General features: G+C 43.6%; 1 protein-coding gene across 3 annotated transcripts in view; it reads left to right on the forward strand.

Moving 5' to 3' along the window:
* Positions 1–9,906, forward strand: part of myo1d (myosin 1D) — a 192,682-nt gene extending 182,776 nt beyond the window's left edge. For all 3 annotated transcript variants that reach the window (XM_050060963.1, XM_050060964.1, XM_050060961.1), the window contains one exon: positions 8,398–9,906. In XM_050060963.1, coding sequence (XP_049916920.1) covers positions 8,398–8,554 — 157 coding nt within the window. In that variant the 3' untranslated portion in view covers positions 8,555–9,906. The remainder of the gene's footprint in view (positions 1–8,397) is intronic.
* The last annotated feature ends 2,394 nt before the right edge of the window (positions 9,907–12,300 follow it).

The following is a 12,300-nucleotide window of genomic DNA, read 5'->3' on the forward strand; positions in this document are numbered from 1 at the left end:
CTGAAAATCCCAGTAAATACTCAGACCAGCCCGTCTGGCACCAACAACCATGCCACGTTCAAAGTCACTTAAATCACCTTTCTTCATCATTCTGATGCTCCGTTTGAACTTCAGCAGGTTGTCTTCACCATGTCTACATGACTAAATGCATTGAGTTGCTGCCACGTGATTGGCTGATAAGCTAATCACGTTAACAAGCAGTTGAAGAGGTGTGCCTAATAAAGTGGACTACTTTAGGTTTTGTTTTAGAAGTCCTCAAACTTTAGTAACAGCTCAGTGATTTTTGTTGGAGCAGGAATAAAATTTGGAAACTTCACTCAGTGTTTTAGCTCCATCAGTAGCTTCTAAAATGGCTCCGTCATCATAGTTAGAAGTGCGGAAAGATCCAACTTTGATCACCTCCTCAAAGTCCTCAGTCTTTATGGCACATCAGCTTTGCAGAGTGTCCCCCCTCCTCCTTCCCCACCTGCAGCGCTCATATATTTTTCAGCAGCAGAGAGCTTGGGGGAGAGCCAGGTACACTATTAGAGGGATGACTCAGAAGTGGGACTGGATGGCTTCACAGACTGGAGGTAATCCTGGCTCCTCGACCTGAAAATAGCCCGGCTCGTCCTCTACCGCTTCTTTCACAGCACTTTTCTTCAGTCTGATACCTCTCAGCACACATACTTGTCTCTGAATATTCTGTCCTATAAATCTTTTTCTACAGACACTCTTTTTTTATTTTTTGCCACACTGAAAGGGACCTATTGTGTTTTTCCTCATTTTCTGTCATATACACTACGTTACAATGTCTGATGTTCGTATTAAACATAACCAAGGATTCAAATAATGAAGTAAAAGTATGTAGAAGCAAACCCTGTGAGCAAAAACCTCAGGCTTCAACCCATCCTAAATACTTTGTTTCCAACTCTTATTCTACTTTGGCTACACGCTGACGTCAGCTTGAGATGGATTTATTTATACGGTCATCTGCTCCAGGCATGCTACTGCAAGTGTTTACATTACATACAATGCTACATGTAGCTACATGCTAACATCAGGAAAACATGCAATCTTGGTTGCCAATGTTATTAATTTCTTGCTGAAGCTTTTGGTGATTTTTCACTAAAGAAAGTGTCGCTATACTCCGTTATAGTCATCCCATGGCTGCAATGATGGTGCAGAGATCACAGATGTATAAAGAGAAGTGGATACAGCATTGGAGGTGCATTATTGGGCCCATAGAGCAAGAACACCAGAGACTTTTGCAGGCAGAGCAGCTAACTTACAGGTTAGCCCTCTGCTAACTTATATGTGGATAAAATAATTTAATCGTGCAGCTCTTCTAGAATTTTGAAATGTTATTGGACTGAATTGATCAACTTCGGATTCTTTTCGTGACCCTCAGAGCTTTCGATTTACAGGTCCATCCAGGTCCCAACCATCACCTATGGTCATGAGCCTTAGGTAGTGACTGAAAGAATGAGGTTGCAGATAGCCAAAATGAGTTTCCTCTAAAGGGTGGCTGAGCTCAGCCTTAGAGATAGGGTAAGGAGCTCGGACATCTGCAGGGAGCTCGGAGTAGAGCTGCTGCTCCTTCACATCAAAAGGGGTCTGTTGAGTTGGTTCGGGCATCTGATCAGGATCCTCCTGGGCACCTACCGCTGGAAGTGTTCCAGGCACGTTCAACTGGTAGGAGGCACTGGGGCAGACCCAGAACATGATTGAGGGTTTGCATATCTTGTCTGGCCTGGGAATGCCTTGGGGTCCCCCAGGAGGAGCTGGAAAGCGTTGCCGGGGAGAGGGATGTCTGGGGTGCTTTGCTCAGCCTGCTGCCCCCACGACCTGGCTTCAGATAAGCAGTTGAAAAGGATAGATGGATGGATTATTTTCAGACGTCTTTCACAATGCAAGTCCAAAGGGAAAAAAAGTCTTCATTCAGACCTGGAAGTTGTAATTCCACAGTTTGGCCACTGTGCCAAATTGGCCTCAGAGGCTTGCAGTGTTCCTGGGGGCTTAGCAGAGACATTGAGATACAGAAGACCCAGAAACCCTGACCAATCAGAGCAGACTGGGCTTATCAGGAGGGGGACGTAGGAGACAGGCACTAAAATGTAGCATCTCAGGATGCGCCGGGCTTTAAAGCCAGTTTTCAGAGTGGCCAAACAGTGGAATTACAGCTTCCCACAGACTTACACTGTGAAATAGACGACTGTAAATCAGTGGATACATTTTTCTAGCGTCATAACCCCCACAAAATGACTCCTTCACTATCAGGATTTTTATCCATTAGGTCTGATAACATTTCAAAAGTCAAGAAGAGTCCACACGATTGAATCATCCCCCTTTAAGTTAGCGGAGGGCTAAATGGGAGGTTAGATGCTCAGCACACAGAAGCAGCCTGAAGTGCACTTGCTCTATTGGACCCAATGATGCAGAAGATCTGGGTAATTTTATACCCAGGAAGACGAACTTTGTTTGCCATCATGGGACACTGAACAGTTCTCATAGGAATCAACAGGGCCCTGCCTCCAATGCTGTATCCAGTTCTCTTTATACTCATATTCATGTCTCAGACAGAGGGAGACAGGTGTTCCAGCACAGACTGTATGAGGAAAATAGTTTTTTGAAAATGAATGCATGTAAACATGTTCCAGTAGAAACCCAAAATACAAAAGTATGAACCTAAATATGAGCAGAATAGGTCCCCTGTAATCTCTTTTTTCAGCCCTCAACTTTTATTTTCACTTCTGTTTGCCATGTCTCTTCCCCCTCTTTCCCTTCTCCGTCTATCCTCCATCCTTCCAAGCAAAGAGGAGGTACTTTGGGGAGCAAGTGAGCCTGGACTCACATGGCATGAAGGGCAAAGGCACACAAAGGGAACTGGGGGTAGGGAGAAGGAAAGAATTGATTTTCCAGTCGGAGAGGCCATCCAGTGAAGGACTAAGTCCGCCCTCGGGGCTTGGGCCAGCTCCTGATGGGAAAGGCCAGCCAGTGACCTTAAGACTCCACTGATCATGTTTTTCTATTCACAGATGAAGTGTCATATCAGTTTTTAGTGGAATGCCAGAGTGTTTATTCAGAGGCAAGTTTTGGCTCTGACTGATCAGAAAGGTGTCAAAGACCTGTTTGGTGTACCCAGTGGAAGCTTTGTGAGGGTGTGTTGTATTTTGTGTGTGTGTATGTGTGTCTGCACGTGTGGGTATATTTCTGTGAATGTGAGCCTAACCCTGTTTGCCCTTCACGAGGAGCACAGCGCAGCATCCCCTCTGGCATTTCACTGAGATGGAGAAGTAACGGGATGAGAGACGCTCAGAGAAAGAGACGTATCACAACACACACACACACACACACACACACACACACACACAGTACCATTGGCTGGCTGGCAGCCATGACAGATGGGGGAGTTCAGTTCACGGGGGTTGCCATGGAAACCAGCATCAGTGCTACCCTGAGCTTCTCCACTCTGCATAAGCCAAGCCACAGAGAGGCACACGCTCTGCAGAGGAGTGCAGCGTGGGCAGCAGGAGCCTTTCTGCTTGTTGTTTATGACTTATTGTCGTTGCGCAACAAGTCGTCAGGTTCACGACTCGTTTCCTAATTTTAGATTTGAGGGACAGAGATTGGCGGCTTTGTGCGAGCCCAGCTGGGACTGCAGTTAATGGATTTGTTTACAAATGACAAAGGCAGCCACCNCTACCCTGAGCTTCACCACTCTGCATAAGCCAAGCCACAGAGAGGCACACGCTCTGCAGAGGAGTGCAGCGTGGGCAGCAGGAGCATTTCTGCTTGTTGTTTATGACTTATTGTCGTTGCGCAACAAGTCGTCAGGTTCATGACTCGTTTCCTAATTTTAGATTTGAGGGACAGAGATTGGCGGCTTTGTGCGAGCCCAGCTGGGACTGCAGTTAATGGATTTGTTTACAAATGACAAAGGCAGCCACCGTCAGAAACTGTGTCAGTGAGAATGTGTGTCACGACGAGCACTTGACTGAACAGACAGAGATGCATGTGCGTTCACACCCCTCCTCTCTGAGCCAAACTCCTTTACATTTACATTACATCTTCCTCTCTCTTGCTCTCTCAGCCAGAGAGCAATTATCACACTCATCTTCTCCTTCTCCTTCACATTTACATCACATTATATTTCTCCCCCCCTCTCTCTCTCTCTGAACAGCAGCTTCACAATTTATGCCTTTTTCTCCTCCCTCTTTGATTTCAGTCATCGATCCTGTTTAAGAGCAAACGAGGCAAAGCACCCGTCCACCCAGTAAGGGTCTAACAAGATGTGACAGGTTCTAAGAGCCAATCCAGCCCGGCAACGCCAAATGGATCATTACTTCAACAGCAGTCCTGCCTGATTTCTTTTCTGTTATTCATCTTAATTTTCTTAGCGTGTGTGCTGAAACATGCAGGCAGAGAGGTTTTGAGGACATACAGCAGCATAATCCTGCACATACACTAATATTGTCTCCCACACACACTCCTGTATCCTCACAGCGTCACACTCTCCTACATATAGTCTCATAAAACATAAAACTAAACTCTCTCATGATAGTACGTGTTAGACAAGAGGTGTCCATGAACTCATCATGGCTCATTAAAGGGGCAGCTCAGTCAGTAGGGACTTGGGTTGGGAAATGGAGGGTCACTGGCTCAAGTCCCCGTCTCGTCCAAATATGGAGCGTGGACTGGTAGCTGGAGAGGTGCCAGTTCACCTCCTGGGCACTGCCAAGGTGCCCTTGAGGAAGGCACTGAACCCCCCAACCACCCGGGGCGCCCACCCATGGGCAGCCCCCCCACCCTGCCATCCCCCCACTCAATGCATGTATAGGTCCTGTTTTTGGGTGTGTGTATTTTGGACCGTCTTCTTCTTCTTCTTCTTCCGCTTCTTATGCTTATGCTTATGCTTGTTCTTGTTCTTCTTCTTCTTCTTCTTCTTCTTCTTCTTCCGCTTCTTCTTCTTCTTCTGCTGCTTCCGCTTCTTATGCTTGTTCTTGTTCTTCTTCTTCTTCTTCTACTACTTCTTCTTCTTCTTCTGCTTCCGCTTCTTATGCTTATGCTTGTTCTTCTTCTACTTCTTCTTCTTCTTCTGCTTCCGCTTCTTCTACTTCTTCTTCTTCTCCTTCAAATCTCCTGGTAGCATAAATGTTGAAAATGTAGCTTTTCAAGGAATAATTTTATATTTTAGGAAAAATGTAAACTGGTATTTTCCTTCTTGCTGAGAGTTAGATGAGAACTTTAATACCACTCTTGAGGTCCGTAAAGTAAATACATAAAAACATTGGGTGTGCTTAAAAATTCCACTAGCACTGTGACAGTTTCATAGACTTAATCAAGAATTGGACGTAGCCACTGTGATGTAGACCAGCGGTTTGTGGACTCCCCTTTTGAAGCCTTGATTTTGGCATTTTGGACGTTGTCATTTTGGATTTTTGGCGCCAGAAGTGACCATATTTGGTTCAGAGTGTAGCGCTGAGGAGGAGGAGGAGCGAGGGTGGTTGAGTGACACCTCACAGACAGCCTGCCAATCAAAGTGCCCACGCCCATAATTATGCATGTATTTAAGCCTTATTATAATTTAGATGGGTGAGTTATATGAAGATTCACCCCTTGTACAGTTGTCATGATTTGGATGGAGAAACTAGCTTTACAGACCGAAGGCATTTTTATGCCTTGATGTTAGCAATACTCGCAGCTGGATGCATTGTGTTTTCAGGTTGTCCATCCATACCATTCTCATGAATGTTTTCATGGAAGCCAGCCTCAAGTGGTCATTCAAGGAACTGCAGTTTTCAGCAACTGACTTTATTTTTAAGCCCTGGAGGTTGCTGCTTGGTCGGTGTGGTTTCCACTACATTTCATATCTGTGCACAAAATGCCACATACAGCTTATACTGACGGCTCTGCAGCACAAACAAAATACCACATGGACCAAGAGCATCATGAACAATACAGACTAATATTTAACATGTCCTGTCGTGGTAGAATCCAAATGTAAAAGGTACTCTCCCTGCTGACACTTAAAATTAGACAAAATGTAAGTTTTCTGCAGCGTCTCATCCACCTGCTGCTGTCTGATTATCAGCTTACAGAGATTTAGTGTCATACCTGTCGCTACGTGACAAGTGGCACACAGCTCCACCCAACCTCAGCCTGACTAGGTCTGATCAGCCAGACACCTGTGTGGACGTGCAGGGACTTTCACCGTGCTGCTCGTCTCATCTCATTTTCAAGTTGCAGCTAAAGGTTTTCAACATTAATTATGCTGCTGCTTTACACAGTAGTGTTTGTACGGTCTGAGCCGACAGAGAATCATCACAGATCTCATTTTAATCTTTGAAAATCTTCCCTCAAACACACTGTCGTTTCTCTCTTAGACATATTTTCAGTCTCATTTACAAACTAAATCGTTCTGTCTTGTGTACAGTATCACTCTCAGTCTGACAGCTCTACTGTAGAGTGTGTTATAGTATGTGTGTGTAAGAGTGTGATAGTATGCATGAGTGAGGATGACTGAGTTTATACGACAGTACAGTTGTGTGTGTTTGTGTGTGAGCGAGGGTGATTTATGGCCCCAAACAGCACCGTGTGTGTGTGTGTGTGTGTGTGTGTGTGTGTGTGTGTGTGTGTGTGTGTTAGAGAGAGAGTATGACTGTGCATATAAAAGTGTATACAGTAGCAGTGTGTGTGTGTGTGTGTGTGTGTGTGTGTGTGTGTGTGTGTGTGTGTGTCTGTTTGTGGATGAATGTGGTGTATTTGTAGGACTATAATGCCGTGTGTGAGAGCAAGTAAGATTTATGGCCTAAATAGCCTCTGGTACTTTTGCACTCTCTCTCTCTCTCTCTCTCTCTCTCACACACACACACACAAGCACACACACACACACACACACACACACACACACACACATAGGTCACTAATGGATCTGCATATTTTATTCCTGTGCATTAAACTATGACTGAATGTAATGTGAAGCCGCTGAGGCAAGCTGCTTATATATCAGAGCTGCAGTAAACAGAGTGTGTGAATGAATCTACATTTTATGAGTAAATGTTCACTTTCTTATGTTTGCTTTATAAAATGTGCAACTTTACACCTGCCAGTGTCCAATCACTTATCAACAGGGGTGGAGGAATTTTTCAGATTCTTTACTTCAGTCAACGTACTGATATCACAATGTGAAAATACTAGAGTTCCCCCCAATTAAGAATTTTCCTAGTCGACCAATAGTCGTCATTTAGGTCCATTAGTCGACTAGTCTCCTGCATGTTTCTGATATGAATGTAATGATTAAATGATATATTTTGGTGGTTTGAGTTGAAGGTGTGAGAAAGAATAGTATCAGTAACATTGTTAACACTGTGCTACATTACAGAGAAATACAAAACCGTACTAATGAACCTTCATTAATATAGGCCTATATTTTATCTACAAGTGCACGTCACACACTGAGCGAGCCGCCTGTTAATGACGCTGTGGGCTAATGGGCATGTAGCTACTTCCATGTTTCAGATGATACGTCATGTTTGTAGTCGACCAATGAAGATGAGTTTACATATCACCTTGGGTTCGTCCTTCACCTTCTCAAAATGATCCCACACTTTGGATTTCCTGCCCGACATGTTATTAACTAGCCTGTGGAATAACCGCAGGTACCAGCCCTGGAAATTAACCTGACTCCTGTCTGACTGCTGAGCGTGGACACTTCCTGTGTCTGTCCTTTCAAATTAAAGTCACACATGGTCCAGTCATATAGGTTTTGATTTATTTGGATTTTTTTTTCTGTTTTTTCTGTGTCGACCAACATTTGGTGAACTATTAGGGGGCAGCCCTAGAAAATACTCCCCAGTGCTGTAACCTATGTTACTGCTTTTTGTTTCTTTTAAAGATTATTATTAGGTTTTTACGCATTCATTATACTCCAGTTAAAGTGTGACAGGAAAGAAGGGGCAGGGGGGACGACATGTAGAAAAGGGCTGCAGGCTGGAATCACAACTGGACTGTTGCTATATGGGGCACACATTCTACCCGCCGCTTCTTGATAACTGCTTTGTGTGAATTTCCATTTGGAAAACACGGAGAAGTATGCAGATGCACCTGCCCTTTAGGAAGATGAATAATTTTCACGCAAAAAGGAATACTTCATTCTTCAGTTAATCACAAACATTCAAAGCCAACACATCTGCAGATACATATTTTTTTTCACCTGGCAGGAAGGGGATGAGGTAATGTCATTTGAAAAGTAGCCAAAGCTGTCAGATAAATGTAGTGGAGTAAAAAGTACCATATTAAAGGTTATAAAGTTGCCTAAAATGGAAAATACAGGCACGTAAGCACAGTACTTAAGTAAACGTACTTAGTTACATTCCACCTCTGCTAATCTCCCTCTGTCTTTTATTTTCTCTGCAGTGAGAAGAGGAAGCTGCAGGTGAACATCGCGAGTCCCATCCAGTGCAGCATGAGCGGGAGAAAGTGCACCATCATCGTGGAGCCCAAGATCAACCAGTCGCAGCCAGACTTTACCAAGAGCCGATCTGGTTACATCCTGGCTGTTCCTGGCAACTAAAAACGGTGGAAGGAAAAAAAGCGACAGCTGATTTCAAAACCAGGCCATGATGATGATGATGATGATGATGATGATTCACTTTTGTTTTGCAGAGCTGCTGGTAATGTGATGATACAGATAGCCGCTCTGGAGGAGGATTGTGGCAACTCAGTCCTCCATATGCAAAGCCATGCCAAATTTGACCTGTTTTTAGATTTCTATGCAACGTTACCATAAACAGGGAGCGTACACTACGCCTACATGCACGATGTCACCAGCTAAACAGGTTTTTATAAAATGCACTACAGGATAATCCAACAAAGTGGTGTTTTTTTTTTCTTTCTAAAGATACAAATTTCAACTAATTTGCTTTGTGCAATATTTACTTTATTGTAGATGGAATATTGTGGTCGTGGAGGTGAGAGGAGATTATGCTGCAACTGTTCTCTGAAAAACTGATGTTGCGTAATAGGGAAAAAAATCCAAAGGCTTTGCAGGAATTTATAATCCGTGCAGCTCCCTGTGTAGGAGCTGGAGAAGTAAAACCCTAAAAAGATTAAATAAGATGATATTTATGTTTGAACACTTTTTGTAATGTATATTCTAAGGAATAGCAACGTCAGTGACCTTAATTGAAGTCTTACTACCGACATGGTAAATGAAAGGAAATGCAGCGTCCACTTTGAGTTCACTTAATGTTTACAGTCACATATGAGAACAGCGACATGTGATTCAGTGGTTCAGTCAGTGTCTGAGGCACGAGCTCCAAAGTCCTTGTTAGTGTGTCACAGGATGTGTTGAGCATATCCTGAACATCGCAACCTGCTACATGCAAAGTGTTAAAGATCTATTAATTTAAGTCCTGCTTCTTATACTCTCTACTGCAACGTGTGTACTTTTATAATACTCTCATACTGCTTATATATCAAAGGTTAGAATCAGCACAGTCGCCAGAAGAAAATTTTGGCATTGTACATTCCTGCAAACCATGAGTACATTATGTTTGCATGTTTCATGCATGTCAAGTGATGTAATGAATGAGCTGACCGTCACTGGGAGGTAGAGGGGATGGTGCATGGTGAGTCACCTATAGACAAGATGTCTGCCAAGCTGCAGAGCACCGTTTAAGACTGACAAACAACAACACTGGTTGTTTTTTGTCAGTCTTTCACAGCATATTCGCCAGTGTTTGTGACCCCGAACCTGGGTGTATTTCACCAACATTAAACATCGTTTTTCCAGCAGCATTTTGGGTGTTTTCACCAACGCATCATGGCATTTCCCACCGGGGTTTGTGGCACCAAACTTGTGTGTTTTTAGCAGCACATTGCACCGCTTTCCATTGGCGTTTGTCACACCGAACCTGGACGTTTTTCATCAACACATCACAGTGTTTCCCAGCTGCGTTTGAGTCACCAAATCTGGTGTTTGTCATTGACACATTACAATGTTTCCCAGTGGCGTGCGGCACCAAACCTGGGTGTTTTCACTGACCCCGTCACAATCCAGCATTTGCTAACTACAGTTTACTACAGCCACTTAACCCGAGTATTTTTCATTGATACATTGCGGTGTTTCCCACAAGTGTTTGTGGCACCTAACCTGTGTGTTTTCAGCATCCCATCACAGCGTGTCCCCCGGTGTTTGAGCCACTGAACCTTGGTGATTTCACGAACGCATCACGGTGCTCCCCAGCGGCATTTGAGCCACCAAACCTGGGTGTTTTTCACCAGCACTGCAGCATTCCCCAGCAACGTCTCAGCCACAGATCCCGGCTGTTTTTCATCAACCCATTCTTGCTTTTCCAGTGGCTTTTGCGCCACCATGCGTGGGTGTTTGAAGCCAAAACGTGATTTTCTCCAAACCATAACCAAGTGGTTTTTGTGCCTACCTTCACCACAGTGAGGTGTCAAGTTTGTATCTGCTACAAAATAATGTACAAATATACAAACGTATGTGTGGTTTGCAAAAACGTACATGAACATTTTCTCTGGCGACTTGGTTGTTAGAATATACTTTATGTGGCAGCACTTTAACTGCATTTAGTATAAAAAGAGATGCTTAAACTGAGTAACAGAAAGCAAATACGACGATGATAACCAAAGCATTACTTTTTTGTTTGTTTGTTTGTTTTTAAGACACATTTTGAGTTTGTATTCTCCTAAAATGTAAGACTCTAGTTTAGAGTGTTGCTGGCCAGTACTGTATAATCCCACGTGAAGTCCAGCCCCTGAACATAGTCTCATTTGCTGTCTTTGTGTTAAGTGAATAGCCTAATGACTTGTAGTGGTCCTTAGTCCTGTGGAATAGACTTCCATTTGACAAATATCCCCTTCATCAGAGAGAAAGAGAGTGTGTGAGTAGGGCTGTGGGAGTGTGTGTGTGTGTTGATTAGCTCTTTTTAGCTCTCCTCGTCTTGGCTCTGAGGCTGAGAGCCTGGCGAGTGGCCACAGTGAATGAGAAAAGACAGAGGGGTGTGAAGTCTGGAATCAGACTGCTGTCCTAGTTTACCTCCCCGTCTAATGATGGGAATGACTTTTTCGTGGACTATTTTGGAGACTCGATTTTCATCTGCTCTCGCTAAAACTCCCTTCGCTGGTCCCGAGGCCAAATCACACCTATCAAATCATCAGCACTTCAGAGATTGCTTTGTACTGTTCTCACAAGCTGTCGGCTGTGCTGAAAGTTTTCACTCTGTTTTCCTCCTTTGGTAAGTGTTAGCACATTGCAATATGTTCTTTTTCCAGACATTGCAAGAAATGTGTTGCAACACAGAAGCTCATGAGATGGAGATGTCTGGCTTTACAGTGTGTGTTAATACCCATCCACAGATTGAGTGCATAAGGCACAAATATCTGTTGTTTTGTGGCATTAAGAGGTGTTTGCTGCTCTATAACCAACCTGAGGCTAAAAATGTCATTCTTGACCTTGGAAACAGCAGTTGAGAAAACAATCTGACCACAGCATCATCCCTAATGCTCCTAAGGGCCTAGGCTAGTCATGTGTTGAATTTTGAGCATTTGTCTTTTGATATAAACCAACATTTTGAGATATCGGTATGGGTTATCTTCACTGTTCCAATAGCAAAAAACAAAGACAGATAGAAGTTTTAAATGCAGTTTGAATGTGATGGTGTTTACCATCTACAACTGTGCAAACTAATGAAGATCATGTGAGATGGTTGAAAGCTCTAAACAGCAATTAATTACTGCCTCTGTGCATCGAGCATCCTCATTGTTGAATTTGGAAGGAGTGGATATTTAGATGTTTTTGTTTGTTTCATGCCAAAATGTTAGTTTGTTATACATCAGGCAGGAATTTAGCTAACCCTGCTTGAATTTGCCGAAATGAATACCTCACCCCCTAAATGACCGTCTGTATATCAGTTACTCGGCGCATGTTTCATTGAATTCCTGAGGAAAACTTTGTTTTTCTCGCATGTCTCCACGGTGAACGAGAAATCCAAAAATTGAGAAATTTCTCGATGCATTTAAGTAAGAAGGGTCCGTGTTTAACAGCAGCAAAACTAAATCAAAACTACTGCTTACAAACTCACACAGTTCTTGCCGTATAAGGGGCCACATACATGCTGCCTTTTGCACTCATAATTAATTATTTTCAATGTAGACCAGCAACAAGCACGCTTTCCCAAGTGCCTGTTTTTTAGGGCGCAATGGCTGTGCCTTGAGATAAACCGAGTTCAACTTTAGGAAAGCAGCAGTGCGCACCACATGTCGTGACGACGAACAACCAGCCAGCAGGTATCT

The sequence above is a fragment of the Epinephelus moara genome, chromosome 13, assembly GCF_006386435.1.
Source record: "Epinephelus moara isolate mb chromosome 13, YSFRI_EMoa_1.0, whole genome shotgun sequence".
NCBI classification, from domain to species: Eukaryota; Metazoa; Chordata; class Actinopteri; order Perciformes; family Serranidae; genus Epinephelus; species Epinephelus moara.